This window comes from Molothrus ater, chromosome 5 (genome assembly GCF_012460135.2).
Source record: "Molothrus ater isolate BHLD 08-10-18 breed brown headed cowbird chromosome 5, BPBGC_Mater_1.1, whole genome shotgun sequence".
Lineage (NCBI taxonomy): Eukaryota > Metazoa > Chordata > Aves > Passeriformes > Icteridae > Molothrus > Molothrus ater.
This window is the reverse complement of record NC_050482.2, coordinates 14,948,522-14,973,309: the sequence shown is the minus strand read 5'-3', so window position 1 is coordinate 14,973,309 and position 24,788 is coordinate 14,948,522. Positions and strand designations below refer to the sequence as shown.

Genomic DNA, 24,788 nt, shown 5'->3' with positions numbered 1-24,788 from the left:
TTCTGTGAGAGTTTCTATATTTCTCTTTCATATAAATATGAAAATATTGCAAATACAGCCTCCCTTTTTTGCTTCTGTTTTTTGCCCAGCCTTTCTACATTTAGCAACCAAAATAGAGAGAAATAAAAACAATATGCTGTAATAAGGAAGTTACTTTAAGTGATTTAGTTTCAATTGAGTTTGGACAGAGTCCATAATTTACCCAGTTCATCCTTCTGGGTGAACTTTACTTGCAGAATCATGGGATAATTTTGTATTTCTTCTTAGTTATTAGATGCACCTGTTAATTTTTTTCATTTAGTCTAATAGTTCTTTTAAAATTCAGGGATTACAGAGCAGCACAGTGGAACAGGGGATGTATCTTCATTGCATATCGTTAGAAGGAGATTGTTTCCTCTTTACATTTTCAGGAAATCACAAGTACATTTGTCACTGCCAGGCAGGATGTTCCCAGATATAATGTTGCATATTTGACTTTTCGAAGTGTCAGTTAATATCTGTTTAAGTGAGTCAGCTAAACAAGCATGTAACTACACCTATATAAACAGAGACACCTGCTATTTCTGCCTTCTCTCCCAAACTTTTCCTATTTGTTAACTATTAAAGCATGAATTTTTTGGTTGAAATTTCATTTTATTGCATGACCTGTTTTAAAGTGACACTTTTTAACACTATACTTCTTTCAATGTTCTCATTGTATTCTTAGGGATTTCACGCAATCTTGGCAATTCTTGGTTTGTCACCTTGTTTTGCAAAGCTGCTGATAAATGAATCATTTGACACAGTCATTTTCTACCAGATGTCTATGTGTTTCACTGATCAGCGAGATCAACAGGTATCTTTTTTCTTTGACAGTTCCACAGCTGAAAAATGTTGGTGCTTTTTTGTCCTAACTTTTATTTTTTGTCTTTCATTCAGTTTCAAAGCCTGTGTTGTAGATGTTTTGCTAAAATAGCTGAAAATGATGAGTTAAAAAATACAATGCTGGAAAAAGCATGTATGGAGTACAATAGTATTATGGCTGAATGTTTACTTTTACTGGGAGCTGATGTTAATAAGAAGACAAAGACAAACTCTTTGATCTATCAGGTAATACATGGAAATATATATACAATTTTATTGCTTACAAGTTCGTGCTTTTGGGTTCCTTTCTGTTGTCATGTAAATATTTATTTGGCTGAACACAGAGAACAGAGACACTGCTCCCACATGTCTACAAGTGCTTCTTGCTAACTGTGACCACCTTTAAATTTAATTTTTTTAAGTGATTTGCATAAGCACTTCTTTATTTTGGTTCGGTGTCAGTTTTAAGTAGTCTGAGAGAACCCCACCAATACTGTCTGAAGGGAATTAGGAAGTGTTCACTTCTGCTGGTAGAACTTTGTGGGTGATGAAGCACAGCTGGTTTTGGAACTGGCCATCCATTCATAGAGTGTGATGTAGTCAAATCAATGTAGGAAACCACAGTGGACTTATTAAAGTAACTGAAAGTATTTCTAGAAAATGTTTTTAATATTCACAATCAACACTGGTCTGTGTAGCAATGCAGACTTGGAGATTGGGAGAAGCTGACTGAACCATAGAAACATAAAGGTTGCAAAAGATTTTCATGATAGTGAAGTCCAAATTTTGGCTGAAACCACCTTGTCAACTAAGCCAGAGCACTAAATGCCACATCCACTTGTTTCTTAGACACTTTCAGGGATGGTGACTCCACCACTTAGGGTTTCAATGCTTAACTACCCTGTCAGTGAAGATATTTTTTCTGATGTCCAGCTTGAGCAGCCCTGGAGCAGCTTGAGGCCATGTCCTCTTGTCCTGGCACTGGCTGCCTGGGGGAAGTGGCTGATCTCTACCTGGCTGCACCCTCCTTTCAAGTAGCTAAAGCCAGCAGAGCTGAGCTAACTATCATTAGGCAAGGCTTGATGAGACTGACTATTGTTGCCTGTTCATTAAATATCCAGATGATAACCCCTAAGTGTCTATTTTCCACTAAACAGATAAATAAGTGGAGTTGCCGTAGGCCACATGCAATAACCAAAGTAGATAAATTACCATTCATTTCTGCCTGAAAATTGTGTGCACTCATGACAAAAATTACAATTGCAGATCTTAAGCATTTGGTACATTTGGGCAAAGCCTTGATGAAAGTTAGAATTGGTACTCAGTGACCTTAGGCAGGCATATGTTCCAAGGAATAAGGAATTGCTTAATTGAGAAAGAGACACAATCCTTAAAATAAAGTCACTCTGAATTTGAGACAAGCATCTTAATGCAGTCTGAGCTGTTACTTGAATGCTTCATATTCTTAGTTGTTACTGTTTTTAATTGCTTTTCTCTGTTAGGTTTGTGAGAAAGGAAGTAATCCTAAATTGGTGGAATTGTTATTAGCCAGTGGTGCTCGAGAGCAGGATGTTCGGAGTGCTTTGACCATCAGTATAAAGAGAGGAGACAGCCAAATCATCAGCTTGCTCTTAAAGAAGCTTAGCCTTGATGTCACCAACAGCAGTATTTGTCTTGGAGGATTTGGTTTTGGCAGATTAGAGCCTTCCTGGCTCATTCCTTTGTTCCCAGATAAACTGACTCAAACCAGAAAACAGAGTGAGTATATATAGAAATTGCTGTACAAAATGTGTACAAAATGTGTCAATGTCTTCTGATGATACTATGAATGTGTTTTAGGTGAAGACTTTCAGCTGAAAATCTCTTCAGAGCATTCAGCTTGCTATAGAAAGTTTGGCAAAACTTGAAAATAAATCAAGTTATTTCTGTTATTTTTTGAAGCTACTTAGATTTCTTGGAGATTATTTTCTTTTCCATTTCTTGTACATATAGATGCGGGTTCTGCACTGGCAAGGATGGTGCTCAAATTCCAGATGAAGAACATTTCAGAGGATAGATCAAGAGCCTCCTCTGATCCAAACTTGTCTGAAGATGGAGTGGACAGAAACTATGACTGGAATTTCATACCTGACCCATTAGTGGACAGTATTTTTCCTTTGAGTGATGATATTGATAGTGAAGGTAATTGTTTTTCTTTTCTTTTTTGCTTTTAATAATCCCAGTCTAACGTACTAGGGTAGACTGTAGCCATAAATGAAATAAAGTTGTTTATTTGTATTTGAGATTTAACACCTCCCATGAAGAAAAAACTTCTATCTAAAATTTTATTTGGGGTAACATTGGAAAATAGTTTGTGGTGAGTATGTGCGTCATCTACAAAACTAAGACCTTGAAGAATTTTACCCAGTTATACATTTAGAATTAGTTTGTCATGTGTTCAGTGTTTTTTAGAGAGAAAGAGTAAGATTCTTGCGACTGAATTTCGATTTGACTTTTTCTGTCTTTTTCTGAGCTGCCTTTATAGCCTATGACAAAAAGCAAGAGCTTCAAGAGCCCAATTTGTCTCATCATGAAGTCAGGTGTATTGTGATCTAGAAACTCATCTGTTCCCTGGGTGATCTGTAAATAAAGTTCATACAACCAGATCTGCTATAGAGGACTATGTTATTAACAAATAAAGTAGGTGAAACAAGCCCTATCCCAAAGATAACTAATTGATCTGAAAGTGTAAATGACAGGTTTATGTTCAGGCCAACACCATTCTTTGTAACCAGGACATTTGAATGCCTTTAACTTACAGAAAGACAGCATTTGTGTCTGTAATACCAGCAACTTAATAATTAAAGTATCTTTTTTGTTGTTCAAATGTTGCTCTTGTTTTAGAGCAGCTGGTTACTTAAAATAAACACAGATGAAGAATTTGAATTTTGGAATCAGAGAATCCTAAGGAACTTTTTTATTCTGCTTTGGTTTTTTCCGTATATCATTCAGCACCACTTTTAATTTCTGTAGGTCTGTTTGTTGCCCCATGTAGAAAAGTTGTTATCCTAAAAAAATGCAAGAGTGATTTTGGGGGTTTTAAAAGTAGCTTTGAGAAGAGGGACATCAAATGTCTCCAGATAATGACATATGTCTCCTAAATCACTAAATCCAGAGTGACATTTGATGTTTCATTCTCAATAAATGTGGGAGTGCCAATTTATTTATTTAAATACAACTCTTTTCTATTTTAAAAAATTATTTACACTGAAGTAGCAGAAACATGTGCTATGAAACATGCATAATAATCCCAAGCCACTGGAAATTTTGTATCATAAATCGTCAGTGCAGGTCCTGCAATCACCTCCAGGTCCTACTTGAAGAATGTCAAGTGAGTTTGGCCCCTCTGCTCTAAAACACACTGACAACATTCTTGGCCTATTGCACACAGAATTGACCAGTGAGATCCTGCCAGTATTGAAATGCTTTTGAAATGCATCTCTTCTTTGTACATCAGCATCTATAGTACAGTTGAATTATGAGCCTCATCTTTAAACACATTTTCTCACCTATTTCTCTTCCTGTGTTCAAGGAAATGAAGGCTCACTTTTTACAAAAAAGAAGTCCAATTCCATTGCAGTTGCTGATTTATATTGTAGGGAAATGGCATGTCAGAGAGGTTCTCCTACTTTGCTGCGACATTCCTACTCTGTGGTAAGTCAGATCCATGCTCATTCCAGGTTTTTAAGTCCATCTACATAGCCTACTCCAAAATAGTTAATAATCAAGTGATAGGAAAGGTCATGTAACCAATATGGGCTTTGTCTCATTGTTGCCATTCAGTGTTTCCTTCTGCTGTGGTGCACTGTGTGGATGAGTTTGTCAGAAAAAAATTATGATCACTAAAGAGTAGGCACCCTTTTGAAATGTTCGAATTTCCAGTCTGGTCTTTAAATGGAAATACAGGGATCATGAGCCCAGTCACAATAAATAACTTCCCCTTAGTGAAGCTGATCTTCAGTAATGATCCATGGAGAGAGACTGATTCCCTAAGGAGACGTAAGAGGACAAATTGGTGGAATAGAAGTCAGGTTCCTTTGGAAGGAGCTTGTCTCTTTCCATTAACTGTAAAGGTAAACTGGAGAGACTGGCTTTCCTAGAGAGGGTTATGTTTTGTAATACTCTGCTCCATTCTATTACTGCACCCTGGTGAAAGTCATTCTGGGTTGCCAGAAATGCACTACTTCCATTGCACTTTAAATCTACCATTCTTTCATATTTCATGGATCAATATGTTTTATAAAGATGTGACCTATTGTTGTTTTGAGTTCAAGTGTAGTTTTTTGTGTTCTTCCTATAAGCTCTGATAAAAAGAAATCACAATAAGAAGAGTTTTACTGAATTTGGATGATTTCAGAACATGCATGTGTTCCTAAATACTTTTTCTCTTGGATTTTGCAGGGTCCTGGCTCAGATTATGAACCATTAATGAAACAAAGACGAAAATTCTTGCTCTCAGATGAATCCCCCAGTAAGTAAACTGTACAATTCAAGGTATATAACAGATTTTGCAGCCTTAATGCTTTCATAAGCGTAGCATGCAAAGATTTGAGACACATTTATGTATTTGTTTAAGAGGAGGATACATTTTGGAAATACTACAGTAAAGTACAAATAATGCATATATAGAGATTTTTATTTCTTGGACTCCACAAGTAATTTATGTAGGCAATGAAGTTTCATGAGTGCCCTTATTAGCTTTCAAAAATTCCTTCTGTTGTGCAGTGCATAAACATCCCCTCTTCCCTTTCCCTACTGTCTTATAAATTTCTGTGTCTTAATAGAGTTCTTCATGGATTTGGATCTTAACCAATATCCAAACATTCACTCTCTTCTGCATCTTTAGATCCCAAGCTAAATGATTGTAATTTTACCTAAGTGATAGTGATAAATTAAATGATGGTATTTTCACATTTTTGTTTTACTAGAAAGCATCTCAAAATTGTCATCACATATGAGATCATCAGACAGTCTTTCTTCATTGATCTCAGAGAAAGAATATATTAAATCACTAGATCTTTCATCAAATGAGCTGGAGAACATCGATGCCATCAGCCAGAACAGCTGCTTAACTAGTCATCTGGAACACCTTGAGAAACTGGAGCTCCACCAAAATGCTCTTACAAACATTCCAGAACAACTGTGTGAAGTAATTCTGCATAATTTTATGTAACACAAGTTGAAATTAGTTAAAATAAAGTGTTGATTTCTAATAATGTAATCCATATATATTGTAATAATGTATCCATAGCAATATTACTCAAGAATATGGGTGTATATTTTGGCATGCCTCATACATTTACTCAACTTTCATTCAGTGGATTCATGTTCATTAGAAATAGAAAAGTATTTTCATGGGATTGTTTTAAGTAATTTACTGCAGAGAACTGGTTTAAGATGTGTGATATTAAGTAGCATAATAATGGCAATGGAACTGCAGGCAATTAATATCTTAAATTTTATTAAATGGAGCTAATTGTTTTTGAATAATGCCCTATACTTTATTTTTTTGTAGAAATATTATAGGTTACATTGGTATGATTGCTGTTTTCTGCTACTTTTCTATAGTGAGATAAATATAAATAAATTAATAATTTGTATAAAAATATAACTCAGTTGCAAGCATATAAATTAATCTTTTCTTTTAGCTTTTTACAAACAAATTATCCTTTTCTTTCAGAACTTGAAATGCCTGACTTACCTGGATTTGCACAGTAACCGATTTACCGCTTTCCCGCCGTACTTACTGAGGATGAACTGCATCACAAACCTCGACATCTCACGAAATGACATCGGCCCTTCCTTTGCTTTGGATCCCAGCCTCAGATGTCCAACTCTAAAGCAACTCAACCTTTCATACAATCAGCTGATGTGCACTCCTGAATGTCTTACAAGTGTTGCTGAAAATCTGGAGCAGCTCTCGCTGGAAGGGTGAGTAGCATGAGTAAATGGACTGTAGCATAACAAACATAATAGGAAATAATAGATTTGCCATGCAAAATTATGACTCTTTACAACATGTAAAGGATTGTTTAGTCACTGATAAAATACTCACATTGTCTTCCAAATGTGTAAATTGCTACATTTTTGTAGCTGGATTACAACATACAAGATATGAGAATGACTTTGGACCTTGATAGACTCTGATAGCATTGCTGTTCATTAACATACTAAATAAGTTTTAGTTCACTTTCTTTCTGCTGTTGTACTATTAATCCACAGGGCTGTGTAGTCTGACATATTCAGCTAGGTTTTCTGTATACACAGTAGTTTCCACTGTATTTCATATGCATAAAGCTTTTCTGGAAGTAGTAGTAATGTAATTATAGGTATTGGTATGGATATGTTTTAAGCCACAGAAAGAGGTTAAAACATGTAGCTTTTTGTTTGCCAGCACTTATTATCATATTTCTTAGTGAGGTAATTCATACCCATGTGATATTCTTAACAATGAGATTGGTGATAGCTCTGTAAACTGCAGAGACTGTTTCATTCATTTCCTACAGTTCATGCTAAATGAGATGGTGAACTTTGTTAGTAATACTACCCTGGCATAACAGTGGATGGATCTTTTATCTCTGTGTTTTTGGGATCTTTCTCCTCCTCTTATTAGTGTTCTTCTCCCCAGAATACGTTGTGTAAAATCATATACTCATCCTGAATTGCATTCCATACAGGAATTATTTTTAAAAAAAATTTGTAGGTTGTTAGTAATTCTGTAATATTGCAAACACATACTTTTAGTACACAGAACCTCTCACAAATGCAGCAATCCTCTTTGCATGGGATTGAGCTCCGGTATGTAATCCGAAAATTAAAACTTGCAATACATTTTGACCCTTGCTCTCCAAATTAATTAAGCTGATTTTAATATCAGTCATTTATTCCATGTTGCCACATGTACTAGTGGTTTTGCTGACTAGTCCATTTTTTTGTAGATAAAGTTTTATTTTTGCTTTACTGGTGTAAGGATGACTTTGTCAGATCAACACTACTTTCACCTTTTACCTAATAGTTTCTAAATAAAACATGGATTGTCTTTTTGCTTGTTATTATCATAGAAACAAGATTTCAGGCTTATGTTCGCCCCTATGCTTGAAAGACCTGAAAATTTTAAACATTAGTAAGAACAATATTTCATCCCTTGCTGACAATGTCTTCATGGGCTGTACAAAACTGGAGCAGTTCAATGCCAGGATGAATGTTCTTGGTGAGTATCTGTTAAAATAGGATTCACCTTCTAGAAATTATTCCAAGTCACAAAATTCCTCTGCCCACCTACATTTGGAGTCTTGGGAGAACAGAAAAGAGTAATACTAGTCCTTGTTTATGCAGTTTCCTAAGCATCAGCTTTTGATCACTAAGCATAGAGCATGCTTCCAGTCATTTGATCTGACTCACCCAACTCCTCTTGTTCCTGCATTTGGAGTGGATGCTGTAAAAATGCCTGAGTGCACTTGAGATCGTACACACTGCTGAGGAAGGTTCAAAGAAGATAAAATCATTAAGATTTAGCATGCAAATCTAGTACTAATTCAGGTTTAATACTGTACTGTAATACATAGATGCATCCTGGCTTGTGCCAGCAACAGTGTGGCCAGCAGGAGCAGGGCAGGGATTGTCCCCCAGTGCTCAGCACTGGTGAAGTCACACCTCAATCCTCTGTTCAGTTTTGGGCCTCTCACTTCAAGAAAGACATTGAGGTGCTGGAGTGAATCCAGAGGACAGAGGAGCTGGTGAAGGGTCTAGAGCACAAGTCTGATGGGGAGCCTTGGGGGCAACCTTGGCACTCTCTACAACTGCCTGAAAAGGAGGCTGCAGCCAGTGGGGTTGGTGTCTTCTCCCAAGGAACAGGCAATAGGACAGGAGAAAATGGCCTCAAGTTGTGCCTGGGGAGGTTAGATTGGGCATTAGGGAAAATTTCTTCACTGAAAGAAGCACTGCAATAGGCTGCACAGAGAAGTGGTTGAGTCACCATCTCTGGAGGTATTCAAAAGACATGTGAATGTGGCCTTTAGGTCTTTAGTGGTGGACTTGGCAGTGTAGGGTTAATGGCTGAGCACAATAGTGTTAGAGGTCTTTTCCAACCTCAATGATGCTGTGATTATTACCCATTATCTATTTACCATAGATAATGCTATATCCAGCATTATCTTCAGAACAAGAGAGAAGATTTGGTTCAGTTCCCTGCATGCAGGTGTCATTTGGAACACCCTGAATCATCCCCCTGGGCTTTCAGCTTCTGGTCCAGAAAAAGCAGATCTTCCATAGCTCCTGTGTTTTATCTTCAAACCGTGTGCACACAGCTCAGGTGGCACAGGGCAGATCCCCTTCACTAGAGACCAGTGTTAAGGAACTGAACTTTCCTTAACTCAAACTTGACTTTAGTCCATCCAGAGTGTGGGTCAGTGGCTTAGCATATTTATTGTAAAATAAAAAAATAGCATATTTTTTTGTAAAATAAAAAAATAAAAATTATACAAATTGGATTTTCAATGATACCGTGAGAGTTCATAAATTACTGTTAGAATTTATTCTTTCAAGACATAAAATCTTCCATTTAGAAATTACTGTCACATTATTTCAGAAGGTGAATCTTTGAATTGCATTAAACACAGCTGAACAATTAGACTCATTTTTATAAGAATGAATCAGTGAAAAAGACCCAACAAATCCTAGGTCACATGGGAATCTTTTGTATACTTGCAGTACAGTAAAGGGTAAGTAAGATTATTTTGGTGTTTAATGCCACCAGGAGATGAAGGATAACAATGTATAATTTGTTAAAAGATGATATATTAATTAATTTTGGGACTTTAGTTTTTAATAAGCTTTAAGAAAAAGGATTTGAACTCTGCCTTTGGTAGGTGATACCTTTGTATGAAAATGATAGACTGACCTTCTAGTCTGTCTAAACTCCAGTCTGTAAAATAATTTAAACTGTTCTTAAAATCATAGGATTAACCTCTTTTTCTGCTCTAGAAAAGATACCTGACTTGTCATCTAGCATAACAAGTTTAAAATTATCCCAGAATTGTTTTACTAATGTTCCAGAAGCAATTCTTCTCCTACCACAGTAAGTTACTCTTTTATTCATTAATGTTAATGTCAAGTTCTTGATAAAGAAAATCTTATGACAGAATTGTTGTTCTGCAGAAAATTCTGCATGGTTTACTGATTTTCAGGGAATCCTCACTGGTTAAATCCAGAACTTGGTAGCTTTTAAACTGAAGACAAATTAGTCACATTTTCTTCATGATTCTGAAAAATTCTGTTCCTCAGATTCAAATTGCTGTTGTTGAAAATATATTCCTTGACAGCTGAAGCTGTCAATTCTTTAACTGAGAATACTAGAATTCTCATATTTCCTTGGAACCAACAATAAAAATATATCAGCAATTTTTTTAGCTCTGCAGACTTTTGCACAAGACTACTGAGATTAGTTTTTCACTTCCTAAATAACACGAGATACTTATTCTCAAAGAAAAACACTTCCTCCAGAAGGAGTTGTGGTAAAGAAGCATGTGACATTTATTTTGGTATACATTCAAAGCATTGCTTATGTGAAAATTGGACTTTTGCTTTTTTTATAAAAGTTGCTGACCTTAACAGATCACTAGAATGAGATTGTGGAGGGGGTGCCTGGAAGGGGTGATCCAATAGGTGTGGGGAGGTGTGAGTGCTGATGGCACCAGAGAGAGAGCAGATCCACAGATTTGGAAATTTATATTACTGAGATGAACATGATATTGCACAATTTCAGCATGCTAACATTCACAACTGCCGATTTAATGGATGTGTTGAAAAAATGCAGTTTTCAGGTTCTACATCTCACAGCTCAAACAAATCAGGAAGGTGTTGCTTGCAATTTTGTGTGCTTCATGTTTCATTGTAACATAGACTTGTCCAATAGGTCTAGGTGAACTGTGTAATTTCTGCACATACATATATTTGCATACAGTTATATCTACTTGTATTTGGATTTCAGTCAGAAAACCATCTCTTCTGATAGGTAATCCACTTGTTTATTAAAAATTAATACAGCTTTGGTTTCAGCTAATCTGGGTTTTATTTTTTCATTTGCTAACTTCTCTCTTTTTTATTTTCATATTTTTAGTTTGAGATCAGTAGATTTAAGCCAAAACAAGATCACAAGCCTGCCTGGACCGATGCACTGGAAATCACTAAATTTGAGGGAGCTGTTATTTAATCATAATCAAATAGATGTCTTGGACTTGAGTGAAAAGGCATGTGCATGGTCTAGGCTAGAAAAGCTACACCTCTCCCACAACAAGTTAAAGGAGGTAAAGTGTAAGATTCTACCTAGAGAAAATTTAATTGCTTTTCATTTGAATGCAGGTTTTCAATGTTCATTTGATTTTTGTGTCACCTCTCATACAATTGCATTGTGTTAGTGAAATGTTATGTAAGTGCAAATATTTCCTTCCCCTGTGAAGGAAAATTGCTATATGCTATTCAGCTTTTCTGCCTGTAATGTGTCATATACTCAGTTTGTATACTGAATTACTTATAAGGTCTTTTCTCTCTTACTGTGGGATATTTAGGTCTGTTTATTACAAAAAAAATGAACTGCAGCAGTAAAAATAATACCTAGTTCTGTTAAATAATTAATGTATTCATGTTCCTCCTTTTTTTAGCATTTAATTGCCCATTAAATGTTCTTTTATTTAGATTCCTTCTCAGATTGGCTTCCTAGAGAACTTGACTTCTCTGGATGTAAGTCATAATCCTGATTTGAGATTCTTTCCCGATGAAATGGGAAGACTGTCCAAGGTCTGGGATCTTCCTTTGGAAGGACTCCATCTAAATTTAGACTTCAAGCATGTGGGATGCAAAGCCAGAGACATTATCAGGTTTGTTGCCCTATTGTTCTTGAAGATTCCTGGTTTGCTTTCTTGGGATTTGCAGTAAAAAAAAGAATTATTGAGAAGATAACATGCTGTTTTGAAAAGACATGCTGGTTTGTCATATGAAATCCAGCATGCTGTTCTGTGGGAGATGATGATAACAACACACACAGATAAAATAGAGTGGTTTAGACCATACTATTATTACCTCTGGAATTTGATGTTTCCACAAACTGTGCAATAAGTGATGCTTACCAATTATTTGTAATATGTTTATTGTGTTCCCCAGTTCCTCTGTGCACTGCACAGAGCACAGTTTTGGGATAATTACTAAGCAAAAAAAGACATATTCTGAATTAAACTTTAGCTTTCAAATCAGAAATTAGAGTAGACAGTTAAAAGAACAGTAATATCAAACTGTAATATCAAATATCAAGATATTGAAAATTTGAAGAAAATTGCACGGTTCTAGATTTTTCTTTGTCCTTGAGTTCTGTTCATCTTTTTCTTTGTTTTACACTTCTGTGAGTTTTGCAAACTTTTTCTACCAGGTTTCTTCAGCAGCGACTGAAGAAGGCTGTGCCTTATAACAGAATGAAGCTGATGATTGTTGGAAACACTGGCAGTGGGAAAACCACCCTGCTGCAACAGCTCATGAAAAGCAAACAAACAGAATTAGGCTCTCCAAAAGCTACAGTAGGCATTGATGTGAAAGACTGGATCATTCAAGGGAAGGGCAAGATGAAGAAGGAGCTTATATTAAATGTGTGGGACTTTGGAGGTATTTCCTGAGTTGATTTTCCTTTATTATTGTCTTTTCTAACATTTTAATGCATTACTTATTCTTAGAATCAGCCTGTGGTAATTCAAACTGGGGACAGTAGAATCACAAATGTGCACCCAAAGTCCAATAACCACTTATAAATTAGTGGATTCCACTATGAATTAGTGGATTCTGTAAATTCGCAGCTAATCCCTCAAAGCCTCAGGAATTTCTTATCACCAAATGTGGTTTGACCACTCATTTCAACTATAATATTTAGAATAATCATTTCAGAATAGTAAGAAATTGCCTGTAATCACCAGAAGAATCTCTGTGATTAAACTCTGTTTCTCCATTTTGTAGTCCAGGTCTCTCTAGGCTCTGCAATATCACAGGTTTGTAAGGTCACAGACAACAAAGCACTTAGGATGAGTCTTTGAACCTTGTATTTCTGGAAATCTTTCTAAGTTTGGGGGAGTACAGAAGCACTTCTAAAATCCAGGGCTAATTGAGACTGTAGAAAAGTTATTTTTAAACAGAGGTCTGTCATCATTTAAATACAGTCTATCACAATGCATAAGCTCAGACCAGTGCCATTCAAGCTGGATGTTCAGCTTTAGTTGTAATTTTAAGTGCTTAATTATGTGAATTTATTATGTGAAATTGCTGAAAGTATAGGACAAAGGAAAAGAAGAAAGTAAAGGGAAAGGAAAGAATAAGAGAGAAATTCAGTATTTAAAATAATCACAACCTTTTGTCTATGCAGCAACCGTGTTTATCCAGTTAAATCTTACATTGGTATAAAACCAGTGTATGTGTTTAAACATTACACTTCAATCAGTGAGCTACCACAGAGTCCCTTCCTAAAATTCATAGTTTTTATGGTTTCCTGTCAATTTATATGAATTTCTACAAACATTAATTTCACTTCTGAACTCGTGGGCTGGGGACATGTGTTCCTCTGCCTTTTTGTGATCTGAAGATGTTCAGTCAAGGAAGTACTAAACAATGGAAAATTTTGGTCATTAGGACAAGAAGAGTTCTACAGTACCCATCCTCATTTCATGACCCAGAGGGCTTTATATCTTGCTGTTTATGATCTCAGCAAAGGACAGGCAGAGGTGGATGCTATGAAACCGTGGCTTTTTAACATCAAGGTAAGACTTACAGAATGGAATTCTCCTTTCCAGGGAGCTGTAGGTGAACAGCAAATTAACCATAAATATTTATATAGCGGAAGAAGAAAGAAAATTGTTCAAAAAGTAAGAAAGAACAGTAATATTAAACAAGAGCTGAAATACATCATGTATTGGATATGACAGTAATTCTAGACATAAAAAGACATGATCAGCACCATTTTGGACTTGAAATTGTACAAAGTGATGTGCAAAAGAATAGTTTGCATATTCTGGCAATATTTTGAATTTACTGATAATAAGAAAGGAATAGTATTAAAGAAATAATGAGTTAAACTTGCATTTTTTTTACACCAGTATAACTTTTGGGGAAATCAGAATTAGACTAATTTAAAACTGACTAGATACAGGCTTGAAACCATGCTATTAAATGTATGCTTAGTATCCTATTATTAATAGGAATTATTCCAGAACTGTGATAGGGAATGGATCTGAGAACCTCCCTATGTATTTATCATTTTGTCTAAGTGTTTATCTCCATTTATGGAGCCATTCCATGGTGAGTGAGCATTACTTGTCTTTTCTTTTTGTAGGATGCTTAGCCATGAATGGGCAATACACTCACATAAAGAGTTTGTTTACTGTTCCTGTTAATGAACTTGTCTTTTCCACTCTTTTCACCTTGGGCAGTGATACAGGACACAGCAATCAGTTTAGCATTGATGATAATCACTTCTGATGTGCTCTCCTTTGCTGTGCAGTACCTGCTGATGTTTCCCTGCTGCCCTGTTCCAATGACAGCTAGCAAAGTACCAATTATTTTGGCTATTCCATTTTGTTGGATGTTCTTAATGAATAATGTCCCTCTATTTTAGTGCCAACAGTATTAATCTGCAAAGAATGAAATACAGATGTACACTCCTTCCTTTTAGAAAAAGCTGATTTTTAAATATTTCTCTTTTGCAATAGACAGCTCTCTGAATGTTTGACTAAATCGCTCACATTTTATCTGAATATAAAACTCTAAAATCAGCATTTGCTATTGAGTTAATCAACAGTATGGATCTCACTATCAGGCTCGAGCATCAACATCCCCTGTGATTCTTGTTGGCACTCATCTGGATGTTTCTGATGAAATGCAGCGTAAGGCCTGCATGAGTAAAATCACCAGAGAGCTGCTGAACAAGCGAGGCTTCCCAGCAATCCAGGATTACCACTTTGTCAATGCCACAGAAGAGTCTGATTCCATCATCAGACTTCGGAAAATCATCATAAAGGAGAGTCTTCACTTCAAGGTGAGATACGTATACTGGTTTTAATGTTGAAAACATCCTTGTTTTATTTAAGTGAATGCATTTTTGAACATTATTGCATAATTAAATAAATTCCCGTGTGATAGCAAAGTCATCTTGCCTTCTATAAAGTGTTACAGCAAAATAGTGAATGAAAATCACCAGGTTTGTTTTAATTTGATTTTCTTCCCAGAAAATTAACTTAAAATCCCAGCAAAGTTCTGTTCTCAAGCACTAGGGCCATAAATCAAGTATTCAATGAAAAACAAGCCTTCTTTGTCTTACAAAGAAATTTCATTAAAACCTTGGTTTCTTGGGCGGCACCATGTAATTACAGTAAGTATTGCAAGATTTCAGGGGACAGGAAATAGGATGTTGTGGTTTGTGAAAACCAACTGATTTCCCATTTACTGTTTTCAGTTTACATAGCATGAAACTATTTCTATAAAGAGGAAAGTGAATTAAAAAGCAGGAAAGGAAGATCCTGTGGTCTGAGTGATCCTCCTAGATTGGAATATCTGCACTTGTAATTCTGTCTCCAAAGTCATCCCAACTCATTCCCTGCCCTATCCTTAGCCACAACATGAAGCCCTGAGTGTGAATGAAGAGACCTGCCCAGGCATGGACCTTGTAGAAAGACAGGATCTTATCTGTAACAAAAAGAATATACTTTTTTTTTTAATTTATGCAATAACACATTTTTCATTTTTCATTTATGTCATAGCACATTAAAGAGAAAAGGTGATGTCCTGTGCTACTTAAATCAATGGCAGAGCTTCATGAATCATACCAGAACCCAAATTTCTTCCAAATGACTGTTTGGAAGATTTTATAGAGCAAATGATGTATTTATGACTAGCCTCACTCGAGTGGTGCTACAAATGAGTTAAAGTGTACACACCTCTCTTGTTTCTCTCAGGAATTAGCAGCTTAGCCATATCCAAATTGTCTCTAACTTCATTCCAGTGCAAGGAACAGCTAACCAGTCCTAAATGGCGAGGAGGTGCCCTCTCAAGTGAAATGGGTTAATTCCTCCTCTCATACATCCTGTAGGCATGAACTGAGCTGGTGTTGTTATGTGGCTCTGTGTCTCACCATACTTATTGAACACCCCAGAGGAGAAGTTCTGCTTGCTGAAAAATGTTGTTCCTTTAATGTCTACATCTCTTGAGACTATGACTTAAACTGATGGTTAAACTTCTACACAGATGTAAGGTGGCCTGAAAGAAATAATTACCATAAATTATGTAGGTAATTTGTGAAAGGAATGTTACAAGGCTGCAATCTCTAATCTGCTTAGAGATTAGCCCACATTTGTTAAGTATTCAGCATTGTCATCAAGTACTCCGGAGTCTTTGAAGTTACACAAGGGACTAATTTCATCTGCACAAGGTACCAATTATATTTTTGACACATTAAAAACATCACAGTACATTGGTGAGAGAAAAATTACAGTTATGAGGCCAGTTTGTAAATATTGGGAAAGTTGTTTCCCATTTCCTCAGAAAAGTTGATTGGTCAGCACGCATGGAGGAAGGAAAACCTGACTGGGTACTAGTGATTACCAAAAACCAAAGGGTGTCTGCAGGCAGGAACAGAGGCTCAGAGCACCCATTTGTGTCACTCATGTGGCTAAATTTATTTCATTCTATTCTCTTGTCCACTGACTGCCAACAGTGGAGACTTTTAATCAAGCTACTACCCTCTTCCCCCCCATTTACCTAAAGACATGGCTAGAGATATTACATACTACAAGAAGTATAGGTTTTTATTATTAATTTGTCTATTGCTCTGTATTAACTGAAGATGTATGATACAATCTGCTCATACAGTGAATATTTTCCTTTTACTTTGAACAAAAGTTTCTCTTTGAAATAACGTCTTCTGAGAGACCTCATTTATTATTTTTTATGTACAAGTAATATGGAAATATTTTCTTCTCTGAGTAGTTATTTATAGGAAGACATTATCATTCTAAAAGAATAATTACTTACATCTACCTTTCAGAAGCCATGTTAGTCAATAAATGATTGTTCTTGGTCCTTTCTGCTTCTATTTCTGCTTCTATGTATCTACATACACTTTATATCTTAGTTTTATTTTCGTCATTTCACATGAATAAATTAATATATATAATAAATAATAAATTTATTTATTATTTACATACTTTATTATACACATAAGAAATAATAAATTTAAGATTATTATTCATAATTTTACAGATCAGAGATCAGCCAGTGGTTGGTCAGCTCATTCCTGACAGCTACCTGGAGCTGGAAAAGAGAATTTTGCTGGAACGTAAAAACGTCCCAGTGGAATTTCCTGTAATTGATCAGAAACGCTTGCTGGAACTGGTACAAGAAGGCCAGTTACAGCTGGATGAAAATGAACTCCCTCATGCAATTCACTTTCTGAATGAATCAGGTAAAATATTCTCTTCAATATGTGTTTGTTAACACTTTGTTGTAAATCTGCAGCTGACAGATCTGTACATGATTTTATGTCTTTCACAAGGTAGCCTCAAAATGGTAAGCTGAGGTGTCTGAGCTTGGGTAACATCAGTTTGTTAAACCACATTATTGGGAAGGGAATGCCATGATGTGAAGGATCAGTACTGTAACAGTTATTATCTCTTGCTCTCTTTTACCCCTCCTTGGAAACATTCTACTGCTGGTTAGGCAGTACAGTTGCTGAAGAAAGATGCAATTGCTCCAATCACTCAGATAGAATTGTGGTTAGAGGAATACATGTAACAGCTTATCTCAGTGCAATACTGACTTCTAAAATTAAATAATAAACCACACAGATCTTAGCAAAAAAGCAAGTCAGATTAAAAATCTAATGAAAATTCTGAAAATGAAGGTAAAGCTGAGCATGCTGTGCTTGCACTCTACTATTCAGAGATACTGACATCAGTAGAGCTGTATTTAGTATTCAAATTGTTTATGTCAAATCATATCATAAAACCAGCCCAGAGCAGAGTGCTTACTTTGCTTAATATGGATCTTGAGCAATGCATTGCTAATTGCAGCATTCTTTGTGCAGGTGTTCTCCTTCATTTCCAAGACCCAGCACTACAGCTGCGAGATCTGTATTTTGTAGATCCAAAGTGGCTCTGTAAAATCATGGCACAGGTCAGACTGATCACTTTTTGTGTATGCAATTATGGTACATTTCCCCTGTCTAAAGCTACTGTAACTCATCAGTGTTCCTTCTTCACTATTTCTTTATTGTTTCATGATCTAGAATTTTCTCAAGAACCACATTTTTTACTTTGTTCTTTTCTGTTTCTGTTGCTTTCTGGACAACTGTGTTATTGCTTGTCTGTTCTTACATTGTAATGCCCTATATCATTTAAACTGCAACAGACACAACAATACATGTAAAATAGAAAAACCCCATGGATGCAAGGTAATCCTGCAGTATGTTGCCACAGGTTGGAATGAAAGCTGGAACTTTGGGCTAAAGGCTGTAAGAATGAGGGAAATTTGTAATTGTATGCCAGGTAGAGATGGCAGAGACAAGTGAGTGCATATGAAGTTGGAATGGGAGAGCAGCAGATAGACTGCTTAAGTGACACCATGAAATGGTGATCTAGAAACACTCTCAAAATTTATTATATGTATTCAGATTTTCTAACCTCTGAAACTTTTATCTAATGATGAATCTACACCTGAAATTGTTTCACTTTCTTTAAAAGATTCTGATGGTGAAAGTAGAAGGCTCTTCTAAATACCCTAAGGGAATTGTGAAGCGTTCAGATGTGGAAAAATTCCTTTTGAAGAAGAGCAAGTTCCCTAAAATCTATATGTCACAATACTTTAAGCTTCTGGAAAAGTTTCAGATTGCTTTGCCATTAGGAGAGGACCAACTACTAATCCCAAGCAGGTAAGCAAGGAGCTAAACCCACAAATGACAGCCTTAGAGATTGATCAAAATTGAAACCTCCCATCAGGCTAACTAGTTTCACTGATCATCAGAGCAATTTGGTACATGAAAGCATGACAGACTCTTTGTATATTACATTTTAGTAAATGCTTTCAGAAGATATATGTTAAACTGATCTTGTAGCAGATAAAGCTTATGTATCAACATGCTGGGTAAATGGAAACTATAAATTATAGAATACTTTATGAGTATAGTACTTTTTTTGCAGTTACCATGCTTCAAGACTGCAGCAAGGAGGTTATAATTTAGCTTCACAGCACTATGCCAGCATTACAGATATTTATTGAAATTTAAAAGATAACAAAACATTTCCATAACTTATTTGCATGAAGTGAGAACCACTGACAAGTTACTCAGAGTCACTATCTCCTTCAAAAGTGTACATACTAAATGTGGTGACAAAAAAGTGCTATGACTTTGAATGTGGTATTTTGGTTTTATCTGAAGCAAATAACTCAGTTTCTCTGTCTCAGTTACAGATTTCCCTAATGTGTTTAGTAATATTTATGTTGCCTAGTGGAGAGAGTGTTTCATGGCTGCACTAATTCGGATTTATATGTCCTTCAAAGCCTTGACATAGGAAGATTTTATCTGAATATCTTACCTGCTTTATGTGTGTCTCAACTTTTTCTCATATTTGCATTAAATATCTAATGATCCATTAGTGAGCTACTGTTGGGTTTAAATTACAGTCAGAACTTCACTTTGACACAAACAAGCATAATAAACAAACACACTATCTGTTAGCTCCCTTACCATCTGGATCATGCATTCATTAATAAATCATGCATTTTACATTATAAATAATATATGTCATAAGCTCAGATATATTACATCATCAAATATTTTTCTTCTTTCAGCTTGTCTGATCACAGACCTGTTATAGAGCTTCCCCACTGTGAAAATTCTGAAATTATCATCAGGCTGTATGAGATGCCATACTTTCCTATGGGATTTTGGTCCAGGCTCATCAACAGGTTGCTTGAGATATCTCCTTACATGCTATCAGGAAGAGGTACAAATCTTTATCTTCAAAAGGAATAGCATGCAAGTTTGCCTTGAATGCCAACCCTGCATGTTAAAGCTTTAGTCCCCAACACTGTTTTGCTTTAGCTAAATTCTGAACACTTCAAAACTGTAAGAAAAATACAGTGGTTGTTTTTGTAATTTAGACGTATCCAGGAACAGATAGTGCCTGATCTTGCAGTTGTGTGTAAAAGAAAGTTAAGGTTGTAAGAAATCCATATGTTTCCTGTATTCTTTGTGGAAGCAAATAGCAGTAAGGGATATGTCTTCCACACAGAAAAACAAACTGCTTTTCTTCAGGTTCATTAATTCTCCCTTTATTTAAGTCTCAAAGCTTTGCTTTTATCAGAAAGAGGGGATATGATTTTACTTTTTTTCCAAGAATTCCATGCTTTCACATGGTAATACTCTACAAATATCATCTGTAAATGCCTGATGTCCTGGCATTTGAGTTTCTTCTGAGCATCAAATTCCAGTTGGATCCTGCTATTTCATGAGTATGTAACAGGAAAAATTTAAATCACAGCTTTTTTTCATATTTTGCCTGAGATATTCTGTGCTTGAACCTGAATGTACCTAAGCATTTCTGTAATGCCTACCTGCTGCATGACTTGCCACCTGGTTAAATACAATTTGTGGGTATTCCTTCTAGAACTGAACACAAGTTGACATATATTTCATTTTTGTGGGGCTGTGCTGCCTGCAAGGTTGTAGCCTTTATTTTGTTTGTTATTTGGGTAAGTATAACCCTACAATCATAGTTATACATTCAAAGTACCATGAATTATTCTGAATATTTTAAGATTGACATTCATATTGGAGATCAGACTTGTAATCTAATTTTGTGTTTTCTAGAGCGAGCTCTTCGTCCTAACAGAATGTACTGGAGACAAGGCATCTACTTGAACTGGTCTCCTGAGGCTTATTGTCTAGTGGAATCAGCAGAATTTGACCACAACCCTGACAGCTTTTTGAAAATCACAGCACCTTCTTGCAGAAAAGGTTAATTATTCCTGAGCCTGAATTTTGCTCCAGTTTGATTGCAGCTTGGCATTTTGGTTTGTTGTGCTTCTGCCTTTGGAATATAGAATTTGTCTTTGCAATTAAAAGTATGGCAGACTGGGTCTGTAATTCCCCTCTTTTTGTTTCTTGAAGGGTGCATCCTTTTGGGGCAAGTTGTGGATCACATAGATTCTCTTATGGAAGAATGGTTTCCAGGTTTGTTGGAAATAGATGTTTGTGGTGAAGGGGAAACACTGTTGAAGAAATGGGCGCTGTACAGCTTTCAAGATGGTGAAGAACACCAAAAAATACTACTTGATGACTTGCTTAGGAAGGCTGAAGAAGGTATGCCATTTGAGGTATATAGAGGAGCACTTGTATCTACACAAATACTATGCAACATCCCCTTTATAACATTTGTGTATTTCGTGTTATTTAAAAATGTTTCATTTCCATAAGAAAAAATTAGTTTAAGTCAAAAGCAGTTTGGGGTTTTTTATGTCAGAGCTGTCTAGTATATATAAGAATAGAATATGAGACATTGCATCTACTCTGTGTAGTTATATAAAAATAGCCATAATGGAAAGAATCATTTTGTCATAATACTGATAATGCAGTTTCAATCTTGGAACTGAATCCAGCAGATAGCAAAACTAATATTTGATCTCTTGGTTGGATCACATGGCACAGTAATTTAAAAGACAATATTCAGTATGGCATTCTACATACTGACAGCATTCTTTCTTTTTACAGACACAAAAATTATGTCTTGGTTAGTGTTACATTGCAGCCATTTTTTTCACATTTAATAGGTACATATATAGAACCTTGAAAATACTTAAACATGGAGGAACCAAGAATTTGAATGGCAAAATTAGTATCTATGTCTGTGTGCATGCATATGCATACATATATATATATATATATATATATATAAGCACATATATTAATCTTATTTTAGATACATTGATCTTATGCATTCTCAGAGGTCCTCATGCCTTTCAGTGCTTTTTCACTGATACCTTTCTTTTTTTTTTTTCGTTTTCATTTTCTCTTTTGTTTTTCTTAGGTGACCTTTTGGTAAATCCAGATCAACCAAGACAGACCATTCCAATTGCTCAGATTGCTCCTGATCTGATACTTGCTGATTTGCCTAGAAATATTATGTTGAACAGTGATGACCTGGAATTTGATGAAGCTCCTGAATTTCTCTTGGGTAAGCATTATTTTGTAGGGTGTGGGGTTTTTATGGAGATTATGTAAACAAATCTATTGAAGTCAGTTCTGCAACATATGAAAAGCATTTTGGAGATTTATTTTCTGAAGAAATTTATTATTTTAAAGTATTCTGAATTCCAGGTTATTGAGTTTTGAATTTTCCATTAATTTGTGCACTAGGACACTGGTTTTTATGTGTTTAGTTTACTGATCATGAATCTTAACACAGTAGATGATCCACATATTTTAAAACTGAACCCTTTCAGCTATTATTTTTGAGAAATGGTTGTTATCCCTTTTTTAATTATACTCTTCGATGTTATTGTTCAAAAGGTGATGGTGGCTTTGGATCTGTGTACCGTGCATCCTATGGTGGTGAAGAGGTTGCTGTAAAGATTTTCAATAAACATACTTCCCTCAGGCTCCTAAGACAAGTAAGGAATCCTGCCTTTTTTTCTGTAATGCTGCTTTTGGAATACCAGCCCTAGCAAAGAGTTTTAAAAGTTTAAGTAAATTACAAGTCCTCACTCTAAAACATTCCTCAGTTTACTTCAGATGTAGAGATTATGCTTTTTGCACTATTTCATCTGATTTTACAATTTGCAGGAGCTTGCAGTGCTTTGTCACCTCCACCACCCCAGTCTGGTGTCTTTGCTGGCTGCTGCAATCCGTCCCCGGATGCTGGTGATGGAATTGGCCCTCAAGGGATCTCTTGATCGTTTGCTTCAACAGGAAAATGCAAGTTTAACTAGAACACTTCAGCACAGGATAGCTCTACATGTAGCAGATGGCTTAAGGTAAATGTGACTTCTGCGTTGCTGTAAAAACAGGATATAGCTTCAAAGATGCTACACTGCAGATGAAAAGCTTCTGTTCTCTCACATCTCAAGCAGAATATTTCCTGGCTCTGACAAATTCTTGTATTTTTATGGTCGACTGGCTGATATGTAATATGTACTTTCATGATCTGTTTTTTTCCTGCTAACAAGTGATGTTCATATAAGTAGAGAAATTGCAAGACTCCAGGTGCAATTTCCATGTGGCTGTTGATTTCTTACTGAAATGTCATAGAAATTAATTTAGTGCATTTTTCAAGTTCTGAAAGTCCATTAATCACCTCACCTCATTGCAGTGTGACTTTAAAATGACAAAACCTGCAAGAGGGTTAAGCTTAAGGTACTAAGATGCATTTTTCAAACTATCAGTGACTCTTCAGATAAAACTTGGTACTAAAAGACTGCAATGTAAATAGTAAAGTAGTAAACAGTAAAATGTATTTCAGAACAATTATAAATGTCATTATCCAGAAAGGCTGTGTCTTGTTGGTGATGTTTGACATTTGTAACACAATATTTCATGTTTGAAAGCACAATTTACTGTTACAAGAATAATGCACTCAGTGTGTGTCTACAGATGCATCCCTAACTTGTGAATGCTTTCAGTAAATATTTTTTGATTACTAGGTACCTGCATTCAGCAATGATCATCTACCGTGATTTAAAGCCTCACAATGTGTTGCTCTTTACCTTATATCCCAATTCAGCTGTTATTGCAAAAATAGCTGACTATGGCATTGCCCAGTATTGTTGCCGAATGGGAATAAAAACCTCAGAAGGCACACCAGGTATGGAAATAGGATTTGATTTAAAGTCCATTATGTCCAAAAATAGCTAATATATTTTTAATGTAGTCTGTAAGAAGTAACTCAAATCTATATTCTAGTTGAAAGTCACAAAAGGGAGTCCTAATCATATTACAAGTTGTGATGCCAGATTTAGACCTCTTGGTCATTACTCCTGTTCATGTTTTAACACCTTTTAGAAGAATCAAGAAGTATATTAAAGGTTTAAAAAGAAGAAATTAAATTGCATGCATTCATAATATTTTTTTGTCTGGTTTTAATATGGTTATTGTGATATTTTAATTATACTGCTAACATTTTTTGCTTTAATTTCCAGTAAAGTGTATGTAAGTCTTAATTTTTTTTTAAGGCAATAAATATCTTCACTGTTCCCCAACTTTAGAGAGAACCTATTAGCATCCATTCTAAAGCCCTGAACAACTCAATCACTTTGAAAAGTTCCTTTAGATCCTTTAAATTGTGTTTGGGAGCATCACTTCAAGTGTTAAATGTTAGTCCATCAATAAAGACTGCAGACTTGCCCTTGATTTTCAGCATTCATTGATAAAGCAATTATTTTACATTAAAAGGGGCGGGAGCTTTGTAACTGATGTAATGTCCCCTTCTTTTATACTTACTGCTGATATTTTTGGACATGTACCAAATACAAGCTGTTGCCAGGCCAGAAATAGTTTGTTTTTCCTTGCACTTCCTGTGCCATATTTATCAATCATTGTTTACTTTTTAAAGTACAAAGATGGCTTCATCTTGACATGAAGCATACTTATTAATGAATGATTTATTTGCAGGATTTCGAGCGCCAGAGGTTGCCAGAGGAAATGTTATTTACAATCAGCAAGCTGATGTTTATTCATTTGGCTTGCTGCTTTATGACATTTTCACAGGAGGAGGTAGAATAATGGAAGGCTTGAAGTTTCCAAATGAATTTGATGAATTAGCAATACAAGGAAAATTACCAGGTATGCCTTGTTTCTAAAAGTTTTAGCTTTTGTCCTGTCTCCTCCAGAAATA

At 35.7% G+C, this 24,788-nt stretch overlaps 1 protein-coding gene across 1 annotated transcript in view; it reads left to right on the top strand.

The window, feature by feature from the left end:
- Positions 1-24,788, top strand: part of LRRK2 (leucine rich repeat kinase 2) — a 64,146-nt gene that overhangs the window by 25,990 nt on the left and 13,368 nt on the right. Inside the window, exons 17-42 of the mRNA XM_036400892.2 lie at positions 707-835; positions 919-1,089; positions 2,346-2,601; positions 2,836-3,024; positions 4,415-4,536; positions 5,284-5,353; positions 5,811-6,031; positions 6,563-6,813; positions 7,944-8,092; positions 9,865-9,958; positions 11,000-11,186; positions 11,575-11,756; positions 12,302-12,531; positions 13,543-13,670; positions 14,726-14,944; positions 17,164-17,365; positions 17,987-18,075; positions 18,642-18,829; positions 19,750-19,904; positions 20,771-20,917; positions 21,071-21,262; positions 21,987-22,133; positions 22,469-22,569; positions 22,742-22,932; positions 23,599-23,759; positions 24,566-24,736. Coding sequence (XP_036256785.1) covers positions 707-835; positions 919-1,089; positions 2,346-2,601; positions 2,836-3,024; positions 4,415-4,536; positions 5,284-5,353; positions 5,811-6,031; positions 6,563-6,813; positions 7,944-8,092; positions 9,865-9,958; positions 11,000-11,186; positions 11,575-11,756; positions 12,302-12,531; positions 13,543-13,670; positions 14,726-14,944; positions 17,164-17,365; positions 17,987-18,075; positions 18,642-18,829; positions 19,750-19,904; positions 20,771-20,917; positions 21,071-21,262; positions 21,987-22,133; positions 22,469-22,569; positions 22,742-22,932; positions 23,599-23,759; positions 24,566-24,736 — 4,342 coding nt within the window. The remainder of the gene's footprint in view (positions 1-706; positions 836-918; positions 1,090-2,345; positions 2,602-2,835; positions 3,025-4,414; positions 4,537-5,283; positions 5,354-5,810; positions 6,032-6,562; positions 6,814-7,943; positions 8,093-9,864; positions 9,959-10,999; positions 11,187-11,574; positions 11,757-12,301; positions 12,532-13,542; positions 13,671-14,725; positions 14,945-17,163; positions 17,366-17,986; positions 18,076-18,641; positions 18,830-19,749; positions 19,905-20,770; positions 20,918-21,070; positions 21,263-21,986; positions 22,134-22,468; positions 22,570-22,741; positions 22,933-23,598; positions 23,760-24,565; positions 24,737-24,788) is intronic.